The sequence below is a fragment of the Stenella coeruleoalba genome, assembly GCF_951394435.1.
Source record: "Stenella coeruleoalba genome assembly, chromosome: 3".
NCBI lineage: Eukaryota > Metazoa > Chordata > Mammalia > Artiodactyla > Delphinidae > Stenella > Stenella coeruleoalba.
Window position 1 is genome coordinate 100409952 of NC_137148.1, and position 16293 is coordinate 100426244.

The 16293-nt window shown below is 41.3% G+C and overlaps 1 protein-coding gene across 1 annotated transcript in view; it reads left to right on the forward strand.

Annotated features, from left to right (window-relative positions):
• SNCAIP (synuclein alpha interacting protein) overlaps window positions 1-16293 on the forward strand; it is a 148842-nt gene that overhangs the window by 114181 nt on the left and 18368 nt on the right. The window contains exons 6-8 of the mRNA XM_079918025.1: window positions 2357-2470; window positions 9945-10070; window positions 15047-15216. Coding sequence (XP_079774151.1) covers window positions 2357-2470; window positions 9945-10070; window positions 15047-15216 — 410 coding nt within the window. The remainder of the gene's footprint in view (window positions 1-2356; window positions 2471-9944; window positions 10071-15046; window positions 15217-16293) is intronic.

Genomic DNA, 16293 nt, shown 5'->3' on the forward strand with positions numbered 1-16293 from the left:
CCCCAGTCCGGGAGGATCCCGCATGCCGCGGAGCGGCTGGGCCCGTGAGCCATGGCCGCTGAGCCTGCGCGTCCGGAGCCTGTGCTCCACAACGGGAGAGGCCACAGCAGTGAGAGGCCCGCATACTGCAAAAAAAAAAAAAAATTAAATTAAAAAATAAATTAAAAAAAGAAGGAAGAGGACGAGGAGGAGGAGGAAGATCTCAAATTATTGGCCTAATCTACCTCAAGAAACTAGAAAAATAAAGCAAACTAAATTCAAAGCAAGCAGAAGGAAGAAAATTAAAATTTTTTCAAGCAAAAATAAATGAAGTAGAGAATAGAAAAATAATAGAGAAAATCAGCAAAACTAAATTTGGTCTCATAAAAAGATTTTTAAAAATTAGCAAGCCTTTAGTTAGACTGACCAAAAAAGAGAGAGAGAGAAAGAAAGAGAGAGAAGACTCAAATTACTAAAATCAGAACTATTGCCTCATATTTTTGTGTTCTGTGTAAATATCCATTGATGTAAATTGTCTTGCCTCATAGACGCTCAGTATGGTTCCTACACCTTTCTTTATTCAGAGGGAATGAAGCACGTTGTGTCAGTGGGGTTTTTTAAATTCTCCTAAGAAACACTGCATGCTCAAATTGTGTAATTTAAGGAAAGTCTGTAATGAATTTTTATATACAAAAGGAGGGTGGGTGGATAGGGTGTAGGGAGCCCGTGAAGGAAAGTGCAGTATATTGGGGTCAGTAACAACCAGAGCACAGTTACCAACCCAGAGCCTGAAAGGGCAGGGGAAGGACCTTGAGATAGAGAGGGTTGAGTAGAACTGCTGACTTTTGACCTTTGACTGGTGGCAGGACTCAGCCGACTAGTGGCACCTCCATAAAGGGGGAGTTGAGAACAAGGGGGACCTCAAACTCACTCTCTTTTCCTGGTCTCCTGTTACTGCTTTCCATTAGCCAAACCCAGTCAGAAGCCAGGGGGCAAGGGAGCCAACACATACAGATCAGCCTCCCTGGGCAGAAAGGAGGGCAGAAACAGGAGGAGATAGATCTGAATGGGGCACCTGGAAGCTATTCAGCACACACCTGATCATGCTAGATGCCCCAATCAGAGAGAACTATTCTGCGGGTGAATAGACGGAAGTTGACTACTTGAAATTCCATTATCCAAATAGGAGTAAATGAAGAATGAGCGGATTACCCGCCCTGTCTTGTTTTTAGAATAGGCTTCCCTGACTTCATGCCCACAGTAGTTCTTTTCTCCTGTGCTAAGGTCCCACACCATGCAAACCAGGAATGCAGTTGAATGTCTCATTTGTCTTATGGAGTTATTGTGAGGATCTAAGAGAGCATTCTAATACAGTGTAAGGTGACGTATTATGTGCTTAGTAAGCTGACATGCATCGCCTCATTTGACCTTTACAGTAACTCCATGAGGTAGCTGCTACTAACCCCTGCTATTTCATAGATGAGAAAATTGAGTATCAGAGAGATGAGGTAAGTTGTTCAAAGTCTCGTAACTAAGTGGTGGATTAAGGGTTTAAATCCATTCCAAAGTCTGGGTCTTAATCACTAGGTTACATATGTCACGACTGCCTTCCTGGTTTGCACAGTGTGGGATCCGAGCACAGGAGAACAGGGCTACTGTGGGCAGGAAATCGGAGAAGGCTTCAGTGAAAGTAGCATTTGAGCCAGTGTAACGGGATTATTTTCCTTTTCTTTATTTTGGACTCCTAACATGCTAACCTATCAAGAGAAAAAGCAGAGTTAATGGATAAACAAATTGTGGTATATTTATACAATGGAATACTTCTCAGCAATAAAAAGGAATAAACTATCTCCAAGCACTAGCTTGGATGAATCTCAGAAGGATTATGTTGGGTGAAAGAAGCCAGATGCAAAAGAGTACATACTCTATTCTGCTGTGATAGGAATCATAGTGGTCGCCTGGGCAAAGGGGAGGGGTATGAGAGCAAAGGAGTACTAGAAACGTGGGCGTGCGGTGGAAATGTTCTACATCTTGACTGGAGTTGTAGTTAACAAGAGAATATATTTGTCAAAATTCATGAAACTGTACTTTAAAAAGAGTATATTTCATAGTTCGCAAATTATACCTCAATAAGTTGATTTTAAAATAACTGATGAAATTATGAAAATGTATTAAGTAAAAATTATGCAGTTGATTTAGAGTCAAAATTACTGTTCAGAAATAGAATAGGTGATATACATTTATTGTAAATGAATTAAGCCAGATATAAAAGCCAAAATTCATGTGATTTTTTTTCCCTTGGTAAAATTACCACCTGTGAGGTATTTTTTCAAACCTGAATTACCTTAAATTTCTTTTTTTTTTCTTTTTAATCTAGAATGGTCAATTGGAGTGCGTACGCTGGATGGTGAGTGAAACAGAAGCCATTGCTGAATTGAGTTGTTCTAAGGATTTTCCAAGCCTTATTCATTACGCAGGTTGCTTCGGCCAGGTATGAAGAAATTTTTAATTATCTTCTATTTGCATGCTATGTAATCTGTCTCTCTTTAAATTTTTAGTCCATCAAAATCCAAACATAAAAAATCATCAAAAATGTATTCAAAGATTTATAAGCAGTGATATTCATTGCAGTATTTTTTATATGAAAGAAATGTTTTAAACAACCTAAATATTCCAGATAGGATATTGGATAAATGATGAAGCAACATCCATATGATGGAATTTTACAGAAAAATATTCATTATATAATATTGAATTAAAATGTATGATACAAAACTGTTCCTGTAATTTGGTACCAACTTTGAATTTTGGAGAGAGAGAAAGAGAAATAGATAATAAAACTAGAAAAAACTATGTCACAACTTGTTTTTCTAGTAATTATCACTCAGGGTAGAATTATAAGTGGCTTTTATTTTCTTTCTTATATTTGTCACTTTTTTCCAAATTTCCTACAATAAACAAACTTAACTTTTGTCAAAAGGAAAAATGATAGATTTTCTTGAAACCAAAATTAAGAAGAAAATCTTTGGTATGGCATTAATCGAGGAAGTCTCCGTCCATTAAAGATAAGCAATCACACTAACTAAATGAGTCTCAGTTACAACCAGTTTCTGCGTTAGGAAATCCCAGTGTGAGTAACTGATGTACACAGATCACAGTCCAGTGTATGCAGTAAAAAATCATCACTAACTCCCTTTGAGAAGGGTGAGTATAAATTATCTTTTTAAAAAAAATTGGAACCACAAAATGCCAATCTCCGTCTTAAAAAAATATAAATAAAGTCAGCACTGTATTAAAATAGATTTAATCACATTTGTTTGTGGCAAAGAAAATTGCTTCTCATGCATATAACCTTATCCCTTTGGCTTCATACACTTTCCCAGTGGCAGTAAATTGTGGTATTGTCAACAAGAGATTATGCTTTTTCAAGCATGACAATCTCAAATTTTAAAAATAGACTCCTAGAATATTACCACAGCCTTTCTTCAGGGGGAGTCATGTTAGGTGATAGTTTATTTTGTGCCATGGTAACTTCAATTAATATATATGTAATGTTTCCTATATGTACCAAGCACCATGCCGTTGGATTTTGTGTACATTATCTGCCTTATGCCTTAAAACAACCTTATTGGATTCTGTTGTTTTTATCCCCATTCTATAGATGAGGAGAATGAAAAAAGAAATCTTAAGTGGCTTGCATGTGGTCTAATGGCTAGTAAGAGCAAAGGCTGGATCTCAACTCAGGTCCTTTGGCTTTGGGACCAGATTCTGGTTTTCCTCCATTTGTGTAGATAATTTGTATAGCTTGTTTACAGTGGCACGGATACAGCTGCAGAAGTCCTTTTTTACAATTTTATCTCACAATACGTTGTGATATTTGGAGTGTCTTAACACAGCTCGTATGAAATTCATGGAATGAAGAAAGGAGCAGGAAGAACATTTAAAATTTGTAAAAGCCAATGTCTTTGAAATAATGACTCCGTTTTCTTCGTGTATTGCATTTATGAGCCCCAGTCATGGTGCTCTACAAACAAACATAAGAATTAATAAGATTTGTTAAGATGCCCTTTTTTTGCTTAGACTGGCAAAGGGGAGAAAATGACCAAAAGAATCATTAAGACAATAGTCTTCATAAATCATTCTCAGTATAAAACAAAATTTTATGTCTTCTCAAATTGTCTGAGTAATTGTTTCATACCCCTGATTTCACTTGCTTATGTAAAGCCTAAAGAGGAATTTCAGATATCAGTGAAAAGGCTGACTGCACTTTTGGAAGAGCTTGCCAAAGAAAAGGAGGAAAGGATTGCACTGCTGTTCTGAGACTTTAAGTCAATAATTGGGCATCCGGCCTTCTTTGTCCTGAGCAGTGTTGCTTATATGTGCCAGTTTCTCTCTTCAGCTCTCACAGCAGGCTTCTCATAATTTTGAAGCTATTGGGACAGAACAAAAGAAAGTGCCATTCCTGGGACTGGCTGGGTGATAGTGTAGTTCGCTTGGCTGGACTAGAGGAAAATATGGAAATTAGTGACCTATGTGAAGAGCCATGTCAAACATTTGCTTCATGTTAGTATCAGTCTTCAGATTGTTATTTCAAGCTGATAAGCATTTTTAATGACCTCAAGTACAGCAAGGCATTCCAGCAGTGCCTTCAGGAGAGCATTCCTAACTACGTAGAAAACGTAGAAGCCCATTAGGACTGCAAATTCTGCCCAGCCATCCTACATCCACCGCGACCACTTATGTAACAGATAACCTGTGGAGATGCTGAACTTGGAACCATTACAAGGCTAATATTTTCACAAGGAAGACTGTTATTGAACAGTTTTCTAATGGATTCAGCACATGCAGGTTTTTCTACATCAAGCAGGCACTTGAGTGTGTTCTGGTTTTGTTTCTTCAGTAAATACCCTTGGAAAGGACAGTACAGAGGAAAATTCCTCTCTGGGTTTATTTTAGTTGCCCTCTGCCCCTCCTATAGATTCTTAAAGAATGAGCTCCATTTGACTCGCAATTTGTGTCCTTTTACTGGTTAAAATTACCTTTAAGGGCTCCAGAACCACAGGGTAGCCAGCAGTTTTTAGTGGTCTTCTGGAGTGGTAGATCTTTGGGTGATAGGAATTGATTTTCTTCCTCTTGACACACCAGGTCTCGGAGGGGGCAGCTATTTCATTCCCTGATTGTACCTAGCAGAACCGGCCACGGGGAGCATGAAGGTGAAGGCATGAGGGACGCTCAGGGAATGAGCAGGGGCGTCCTCGGATGGGCCTGCTTTGCTGTCCCTTGAGAGAGATGCTTGCTGGCGAAACAATTGAGACAGAATTGTCTCAAGTCAAAGTCACCGCCTGTGTAACTTGGGCGGTTTTATTCGAACATGAAGGTTCAGATGGTCTCGTCCAGGATCCCAGCAAAGCTCTTGCCCTCAGGTGCCTGGGGGCTCCGGCCTGTTTCGCATTGGTCACTGGTTCAGTGGGCTCTCTGATACTTTCAACATCAGACTTATCATTTTGTTTCTGAATCTTTCATGTGACTTTTGGTCAAGGAGTTTTGCTACGGAAACAACAGGAATCATAGCATTAAGCATTTACCAAGAAAGAGCACATTTGCCTACGCTATGTTCATTCTCCATTTTAAATGTTTGCCCTGATACAGATCAAAAAAAAAACAAAAAGCACTTTTTCAAAAAAGAAAAAGCTCAGCGGTTCCTACGAATGGTCATGAATAGGCATGCTGGTGAGGGGGCTCCTCCCACAGGCTGTGTTATCGTTTTTCCACGGTTTACTTTAAAAAGGGGAAATATTCTGTTGACTTTATTGTTTCATTGTCATGGGGTAGAAAAAAGTAAACAACACTGAAAGGGTTATGATTGCAGATGAAAGCAAACTGAAAAATCTTTGAATGGCACAAGCATTCATCTGTTCTCCAAGGACCTTTGAAAAAGCTTAACCAACACAGAGCTCCACAACCCACAGACTGACAGTTAATGTGATTTCTGTGACCCAAGGGTTGGAAAGGGAGTGTGTCCTTTATGGAGTCAGGGGTCATGGGGCAATGAGCCATGGTGGATATTCATATTCAGAAGACAGAGAACATTAGCTCCTGAGTCTGAGTTTAAATCCTAGCCCTTGCATACGTTTACATTTTTTAAAAAAAGAAAAGGTCTCCCTGGACCTCAGTTTCCTCATCTTTAAAATGGAGATAATAGAACCTTCTGTACAGGGTTACTCTGAGGTCCAAATGAGAAAAGCCACATGAAGCACTGCCCACTGCCAGCACATATTAGACACTAGGTAAATGTTGGCTATTATGGTTATTGGATACCTTCCACTTTATTATTTTTATAAATATTATTTAATATATTTATTTCACTATGAGTGAAGTATCAGAGAAATTGGACAAAGAATTATTTAGGCCTTAACCTATTTAATCAATTCTTAGATGTATTTTTTTTTCACATTTTACTATCTCTAGATTCTACATTTATCTTACAGTAAATGACAATATGAGATTATTGCTGGCCATCCTTTTACATTTGAACGTGTCAAAAACTGGAGTGAATCTTATAATTGATGGCACGTTAGAGTTGATAACCTATGATCACAGACAAAGCTGCTTCCTTTTGAACTTATGGCTGTAACAAAACTGTAGACATTTTATTGATACCAGTAATAAACCGGTGGCATAGTTTTCAATTACATTTTTAATTGGACTGTCCAGCAAATCTCATAAATTACATGCATTAATTGCCGCTTTAAATAAATTGCATTGCCTTTAAGAACGTGCAAAATACAACATTAAAACAGGTCACCAAAAGAGCAGAAAATCTCAAGAGGAGGAAACAAGTACATGAAGTAGGTTTCAAGTCGTTAGATGTAAGTTGAATGGGTAGGTGGGTGCGTGGGTGATTGGGTGGAACGTCAGTTGCAGAGGCATTCTGTAAAACAGAAATAATACAGAAGAGCCAGCCCATCCGTGGGACTGCATTGGATGTTCTCTGAAAGCAATGCCTATGGGAAAATGAAGATCTGAAGTTACATTCTTCCTTTAACATCTTCCTGATACACACACACACACACATACACACACATACACACCACGCACACACTGGTGGGGGGCAGAGGAGAGAACCCGCGGAATGTCTAAAAGATAAAAGAAGAGGTGGGCATCGTTGCATATATATCTATAACATGTATGCATTTACAAGGGCCTTCTTAGTTGGAGAAAATAGCTGTATTTGTTCTGTTCTCCTTACTAGATATTTGTCAAATAAGTCACTGTTTAAATTGTAGGACTGTGGATCTCTGCTGGAATGTTCTCCAGAATCAGAGCAGAAAGCATTTCTCAGAGACTGGATGCTAAACATGCTTTTACCCAAACCAAGGGATTCTAGCCATCTCCATGTCCCTCTCAGAAATCCTAAGTGGACAGCCAGCCCATCCCTTTGAGCAGTGCTTCTGTGCACCGTATCGTAGGGGAGATTGTCATTTCCATCGATTTCTCAGTGAACAGGCCAGTTGCATAGCTTCTTATTAAAGTAAATTGTCCACTGCAGAACACAAAACTGAATTGGAGGGGCTGGGCAAAGACGTGCCTTGTTCTGAACAATAGGATAAACATTCTTCCTTTATGTAAGTCTTGCATGTTGAATTGGGTAAGAGCCTTAATTATAGGAAAGAATTATCCATGACATCGTAAGAAAAGCAGGCAGGTTGTCATAACAGTATGGACTGCACCTGACTGGGAGAGTCAGGGGCCAAGGCAACTCCTGCCTCACACAGACCTTGCCCTGTTCTCCCAGGTCATCAAGCCCCTGCAAAGTCCAGGTCTCTAGATTCTTCCCAGATTTCTACAAAGGGAAAATTCCTAGTCTTAGGAATAGTATTCTATTTCCTATAACTCCATTACTGTAAGTTATTCAGTTATATTCAGTTATTCGAAACACTGAATTATAATAAAGGGCATTTTCTATGCATGTGGAATAGACATATCCACTATAATATTTAATTGAGTCTGAAAAACATGAAAGTATGCCTGACAAGAAGGTACATATAAAACGTTTCTGAGTATCTTGAACTCCTCTGAACTTTACTTGCTAAAGAGAGAAGCTGCTAGAGTATCAGAGAATATCCAGTTGTCTTCTTCAGTTTTCTGATTTGTAAAATAATTGAATTGGATCATTCCCTAAAATCTCTGCCACTTCGCATTTTTAACATTTAATATCATGGGGGTCACCACAAACTTGACAATGACATTGAAGATGGCAACACTGTCCTTTTCACCAGTAGGGGCCCAGCAACCTGCCCGCTTGATGTTTCTGTGTCTTAGGCATTGACTTCTAACCAGTTGGTCATGTCATTGATCTTGAGGTACACCCACTCATCCAGATCTTTTCAGGAGTTAAGATCACATGGTTCGATCATCTGTCTCCAGATAAAAATATTTCGGTTTTTTCCCTACCTAATTAGGAAAAATAAAGGAAGTTGTTGTACCTTATGCATTCGAAACATCACCTGCTCTGGTCCAAATGTCACTCCCAGCTTCCTCCAAGTTTGCCTCTGAAGAAGAGGATTAAGCACATCAGCCTATCTTATCGTACTCCTACCTCCCAACCCTAGCCTCCAGGCTTTGCTCCACCTCATTCTCTAGGGACACTTCCTACAAGGTCTGTCTGCTTTTGCAGCTAACGCTCACCATGCTTTCCCGGGGTGCATTCTTGGTCGGTTGTAGGTATTGATTACATTTTCTCTCCTTGCTCTTTAGAGGGGTTACTCCCTGCTTGCTCGTGTAAAAAAAGGTGTGGTACAAATATTCAGTCTCTCCCTGATGTCACTGATGCCTTTATAAACAGTGCCCTGTTCCCCACATGAGGGGAGAAACATGAAAGGAGCTGGCTATTTTTATCCAGCATTCCTTTAGCAGATTAGTTGGCATGTTCAGAAGGTGAAGGCAAATTTAATCCAGAAAAATATAAAAGTTCATGACCAGTCCAAGCAAATAACTGGAAAAGAAAATCCTTTAAAAGGCTAAGGAGAGGTTCAAGGCTATTTCAAACGCATGATCATCTTTTTAAATGTCAAATTCCACCCACTAAACTTCATGCTGTTGTTTTTACCACTCTCATATTTTTTAACATTATGTTTAATTTTTCTATTTTAAAACAGTGAATTCCCATCCCCGTGCTTTCTCCTGAGGCCAAACGTAACATGTAAATACCACAAAAGACTCAGTGGGTAAAATGCAAACAGATTATGACAACACACACTGACTGTTCTGTGTCTTTGCTTTTGAAAGGTTGTGTTCAAAGCTTTGGGTCCCCTTCCTTTAACATAGAAGAAGAGAAAGATTTATCTGTTAAAACAAACAAACAAAAAAAACACCAACATTTGGTCAGAAAAATCAAGAGGGTCCCAGTTTTATTTCAGTGTGGTTATCTTATACTTAGCAACTTAAGATGTTGCCTCTTTTTTGTAAGCTGATTGATTGTACAGTATGGGATTAGGAAGGCATGGTTGAAGCATGATAAACTTAAAGTAGAAGCTGGGTATCTCAATAGTCCAAGGTTTTACAATAATATTCTTGAAGCCTCCAGATAATATAACAAAGTAACAAAAACATTGCCTTGGACTCAAAAGACTGGGCTGGTTCCAACGTTGACTGTCTCACTGTGTGACTGAGGAGGTACTCAAACTTTCTGTGAATCAGTTTTCCCACCTGTAGAATAAGTAAGCAAAACAAGAGCGTTTCTGAGATAACTTTCTGCTCTTCAAATTCTCAGAGCATTCTTCTTTCATTAACTTTAGTCAGAGATGCAAGAATTTTCAGTTCATACTGAATGGAAATGTCCTCCTCGTAAGGTAAGCTTGGCTATATCTAAGCTTCACATGTTGGAGTTCTGTTTTCCTCTGTCCTTATATTAGACTTCACTACGTGACAGTCTATTAATTCCAGCCTGTCCTTGTGTTTAATAGGAAAAGATTCTGCTGTGGCTTCTTCAGTTCATGCAAGAGCAGGGCATCTCACTGGATGAAGTAGACCAGGAAGGCAACAGCGCCGTTCATGTGGCTTCCCAGCATGGCTACCTCGGGTGCATACAGGTACACAGGCCCTGCTGCTCTGGAGAGAGAAATGAGTGCATCAAGTAATAAAACAAAACATGGGAATTTTGTTCACTGGGAGAATGTCTGGATTAAATCAGCTTTTCCTCTTATAGTGGATCGTGAGGAGTCAAACTGATACGTTTGTATTTCCAGAAATGCACACAAACACTGGCATCAGTAGCTGTCTGGGTTTCTCCTGGAGTGTCACAGGATGTTGAAGGGGACACTTCTTGCCCTTGCAGCATTACCTTAAAACCCCAATGCTGAGGACAATGAAGTACCCCATGTTCTCAAGACAGCAGGAAACCACTACCAGACTGACATCGCTGAGTCCGTCACATGGAGGGTGCGCCCTTCCTGCTGTCATTAGCACACTTCGCCTTCCCAAATGTCTGAAACACAGGACCGAATTTTTAAGAAAGAATGAGAAGAATTCCTCAGAGTAGCAAGCAGGAGGCTTAGGAGAGAGAGTGGTGTCGTTTTCTTCTCCCGTTCTTTGTAGTAGGACTGAGCTTCCCCAAAGCATTCAAAAAGTCCCAGAACTGATTACAGGAGGCCCTCGATATTGGTCCCCTCTGCCCGTGGGCAGGCTCAGCAGGGCCTCAGTTGGCCAGCCGCTCCACCCAAGAGCCTCCGGTGGCCTCATCCTTTTAGCCCAACATACCCTGGGAATATTACCATGTCCTTTGTGTGCAGTGATGTAGAGAGGTTGGGGAGCAGAGCCACAGGAGGTGGGGAGGCCCTTCCCCCTGCCCCAGGCCACTTGGAGGTACATCCAGGAGAGCTGCTTAGAGAGCACAGGGTTCCTACAGGAAGAGGGGTTGGCCTCTCGTCCCACAGCTGAATGCAGAGCTGCACAAAGCTGAGCCACACCCAGTGCCGCCATCCTAACAGCACATAGTGGGAGGCCCTGCGAGAGTCCTCAGAAGCTTGGGGCACACGTGAATGTGAAAACTGGGTATTTATTATATACAATAGTTTACATCTGCTAATCCCAAACTCCCAGTCCTTCCTTCTCCCACCCCCCTGTATAGCATAGGGAAATAGTCAATGTCCTGTGATAAACCATAATGGGAAAGAATATTAAATTAAAAATGTCTCTGTGTATAACTGAGTCACTTTGCCGTACAGCAGAGATTAGTACAGCATTGTAAATCAGCTATACTTCAATTAAAAAAATTTTTTTTTAACTGGATAGGCTTTTTTACCTAGAAAATGTAAGGCCCTGACTGACAAAACGAAGAGAGAAGAGAGCTGAAGAGAAGGAGGGAGAGTGACAGTGTGAGGAGAGGAAAAGCTTTGAATTAGAAACAGAGTTTAGAATTGACCTGGAATTTAATTTATGAACATAAATCATAATTACCAGAGTCCAACCAGTCACACCATTCTCATCATTGAAAATGACCCAACATCTATGGATTTGTTCCCACATCTGCCTGAGATGTAGGAAAGGGTGATTGACAACGTACGGCTGAAGGCCATGATTAAAGAAAATACTTTTACCGCACCAGATTTATACAGTTCAAAGTATGCGTATGTAAGAACTCGAAGAAAACAACACTCTTTTTCAGCCTTATTAGGTATTGTTTCTTTTATTCCAAACTCAACGGGTACTTACTGAGGTCCTACTGTGAGCAAGGTAGACTGTATCTCAGAGAGAAAACTGGGAAGTGAGAACTTGCTCGGGAAGGTAGAGAGGACTCAGGGAATTCAGACAATGTGGAAAAGCAGTAAACGTAAGAGGCAAGAGATTCATAAAACCGGAAAGCAGAGGTCACAGCGAAAAGCCCTCTGCAGAGTCTCCTCACATGCAACCACTCTGTGGAAAGCCACGCTGATAGGAAATATTTCAAGTGTCTGGGAAGTTTCCCCACTGTTGTTGGCGAAGCGTGCATCTTCTAATTTAAGACACCAAGTTGTAAAAGGAGTGATGAGAAAAGAGAGAAATTTAAATTTTTACCAGGATCTGCAGAAAGATGAAAGGAGTAGCATTACTTTTTGTGGAGGAAAAATAATTAAATGAAGACTGAAAACTTCATTTTTCCATGTGACAAAACACTCTATATTTAATAGTATTGAAGTAGACTGTTTTTATCAGCCAGTAAATGACTGCAACCCAAAGAAAACCAGCTGATATCACTAATTCTGTTTGAGATCTCACTTATTTTCCTTCTTAATATGTGAGGAGAGGCAGTCTGTCTTTTCAGAGTGTTCGTCTCTCCACTTAACACAAATGATATTTTTGGCGCTAGACACCATGGATGTGGAAACTTGAATAATCTTGGAAGCGGGTCTATCCACTGGGTGGGAGAATAAAAAAAAAAATAGGTACGAAGAGATTGAAAGTAGAAAAGGGGGTGAGCGAGGACCTTTGTGAAGTGAAGAGGGGAACTGAGTATGGAAAACATTGGAAAGATAACTGCAGAGGCCAGAGTCAAGGGGAGCGATAATAGTGCGTTTATGCTGAGTCTCTGAGAGCTCAGGGTGAGGTGATCTCTGCGACACCCTGTGACGTGGGTGGCAGTGGCCTTATAGCACCTTTTGTGGTGAGTGATCCTAAACCGAGAGGAAAATGAGGCTCCTTAATGACTTCTGAGTCTAAGGAGTCTAGGAATTTAAAAATCACAAGTATTTCTTGTGGAGAAAACATTTTCTGTTACTAAAATAAATCCAGAGGTCTACAGACTGATCTTGATAGCGTCAAAAAATACGGCAGACTCTGACAGTTGATTAATGTGGGTGTAACAGCTTTCTGTGGGGTCTGTTGTCATCACAGCATAAAAACAAGAGAGTTTTGATTTTTTTTTAAATTAACCATGTCAGGGAATTCCCCGGCGGTCTAATGGTTAGGACTCCGGGCTTTCATTGCCAAGGGCAAGGATTCAGCCCCCGATCAGGGAACTAAGATCCCACAAGCCGAGGTGCAGACAAAAAAAAAAAAAAAAAAAAAAAATTAACGATGTCAACCGTGCTCCATCAAATCTCTCTCCCCTCTACTAATGGTACCCTGGCCAGATTCCTTAACTTTTTGCTTTTGTTTGACTATTAACAAATTTACTTCAAACCAGTTTAAAAATCTCAGTCTTATTTCTGGTTCAAAGCATTCTCCTCCCCAACCCAGATCAGACTCAGGGTGAGAGGGACTTGGTACGGGACGGAGGCATGACTGGTTTTTTACACACCACCTTAGCTCCTATTCCCCTCTCTCTTCTGGGCTCCGGTGTTGGGGACAAAGGGGAGGTATGGAGAGAAAAAGTCAACTGTCTCTTTGCTTTACTGCCAGAGGTCATGGCATCTCCCTGAAAGTTATCTTGCTTCTTTAGCTCACTATGGTTGGCCACTGATGCCCTCTGGGGAAGCCTTCAGAGGCTGAATCTCTGGTGGGCACGGTGGGTGGGGACTTCAGAGGGTCCTCTAGAGCCTTCCCACTGATACCTGAGACAGGAGATCTGGCCCCGACCTCACACCCTTCTCCGCCATACAGTCCCCTCCACCTGTGTTGCACCCCACCGCCTCCTTTTGCTAAAGAGCCCTCTCCTTGTTTTTCTTTTTAATTTTTTAATTTATTTTATTTATTTATTCTTTTGGTTGCATTGGGTCTTCGTTCCTGTGCACGGGCTTTCTCTAGTTGCATCGAGCGGGGGCTACTCTTCATTGTGGTGCGCAGGCTTCTCATTGTGGTGGCTTCTTTTGTTGCGGAGCATGAGCTCCAGGTGTGCGGGCTTCAGTAGTTGGGGCACGGGGACTCAGTAGTTGTGGCTTGCGAGTTCTAGAGCACAGACTCCGTAGTTGTGGTGCACGGCCTTAGTTGCTCTTCAGCATGTGGGATCTTCCCGGACCAGGCAATCGAACCCATGCCCCCTGCATTGGCAGGCAGATTCTTAACCACTGCGCCACCAGGGAAGTCACCCGAGAACCCTCTCCTTTTTAATTGGGTGATAACAAGCTCACAGCAAGCTCCCTTCTACAACGTCTGCTCAATATATGGGACATACCCTTGCCATGGCACGTGGTGGGAATGTGGGCCCTGACATGACAATTCTCTCCTGTTCTTTTTATTCCTGATTGGGTAGGTTCAGCAACAGATCATGTGCACTGCCCAAGTAAATAGGAAAAAGTAAACAAAATTCCTTCTTTTTCTTATGGGCATCCCCAACTTCAAGGGCCCACCCACTGAAAGGGACAAAGCCTCTCACCACAGACACTGCCCTGCACACCTCCTAGAGGAAAGGACTCTAAGGAAGAAGGAGCCTCCACCCCTTCCCAGTCTCCTTCCGAGGCTGTTGTGAGATTGATAGTAGTGGGATTGGTTGGCTGCATCGTTGTAGGCTCCAAAACGAGGCATCTGACACTGACCACTGAAAGCTCACCAGAGGCTGTCCTTTGTGTGTGATGGTACTCCTCAACCCAACCGTGTCCCGCTCTGGGCTCTGGTGACTGGTTTTGGAACAACAGGAAAAGTTCCATTCAACCTTCTGTTACAGTCATTAAAAAATACGGATGTTTACGGATGGACCTAGAGAATATCATACTAAGTAAGTCGGACAGAGAAAGACAACTACTATATGGTATCACTCGTATGTGGAATGTGAAAAATAATACAAATGAATCTATATACAAAACAGAAACAGACTCACAGACATAGCAAACAAATTTATGGTTACCAAAGGGGAGAGGGAGGCAGGGGGAGGAATAAATTAGGAGCATGGGGTTAACAGATACTAACTACATCAAATAGATAAACAACAAAGACCTGCTGTATATAGCATGGGGAACTATATTCAGTATCTTGTAATAACCTATGATGAAAAAGATCTGAAAAAAATGTATATAAATATAACTGAATCACTTTGCTGCACACCTGAAACTAGCAATATTGTAAATTAGCTGTACTTCAATTCAAAAAAATAATAAATACATAACGTTTAGAGGGAGGTTCTGATATAATCACATGTCTCCGCATTCTCTGACAGACCCTGGTTGAATATGGAGCAAATGTCACCATGCAGAACCACGCGGGGGAAAAGCCTTCCCAGAGCGCTGAGCGCCACGGACACACCCTGTGCTCCCGGTACCTGGTGGTGGTGGAGACCTGCATGTCGCTGGCCTCCCAGGTGGTGAAGCTAACCAAGCAGCTGAAGGAGTGAGTGACCTGTTCGTTCCACGAGAACCAAGTCTGGCTGCTCGTCGTTGTGCTTAGGTTTCAGCCAGGTCTTTGGAAGGCTCCCTCCTGCTGGTCTTACAGGAGTTCCCTAGTATCCTCCTCATCTTCTTTTCTTCCTCCGTCCCAAGTCCTCATGGCCAGCATTCATGCCATTTCTGCAGAGGCAAAATGATATTTAAACAAAAAAAATGCAGAGCTAGCTTCCTAAGCGGAGAACTTAAGCCACAGTGGACAAGGGAAAGGAGCCTCTCTCTGTGCTCACATCTCAGGGTCAGGTGACGTGGCAGGTGCGGAAAGCACATGTGGGCATCATCCCAAACTTCTGTCCTTAACAGTCTAGCAAATCATCAAAAGCAAGAAAGAGAGAGAAGGGCTAGAGATGGGCCAGTTTCTCAGTTTTCTCAAAAAGAAAAAATGTATATTTGGGAAATTACAGACAGGTCACCTGGTAAATATCACTGGCAAATTTATTATAAAAATTAAGCAGACGATTCATGAATCCTCAGAATTTAAAATCCTCAGAATGTAAACTTAGCGTGATGTTACTTAAAACACTCTTTGTCTAGCTAAAATCAGTTCTTTTTTGATGAGATGATTCAGCTGGTACACACTGCATACCTAGATGCCAGGGAAGCATTTCTGGAAGGCTGCCATGATATGCTTGAAGAAAGGAGGACCAGAGGAGAGGCCATCTGAGGGGTCTCCAGCAGGTTGGAGGATTAAGGAGCTGATGCTCGTCTGAGGGGACCAAGGTCAGCCCTTGGAAAACACATCAGCCAAGTGACAGCTGCCATACTAGGAAGGGAATCATTGAACATCAAAAATAGTCCTCAAAGTAATGGTGACAGATTAGGAGGACAAACCTTAAAAATTAAATTTTAAGGAAAAAAATGAAGCTTTATTTTAAAATTATAAAAAGTATTTTTTTTTTCTTTCCTTGTGAAAAAAGACCTGTGGTTGGTAGGAGGCCTTAACTGATTAGAAGTGTAATTCATGCAACAATATGACAAGTCCTGAGATCCTCTGGTTCCTCGCTAAGCTCGGAGAATTGTTTTC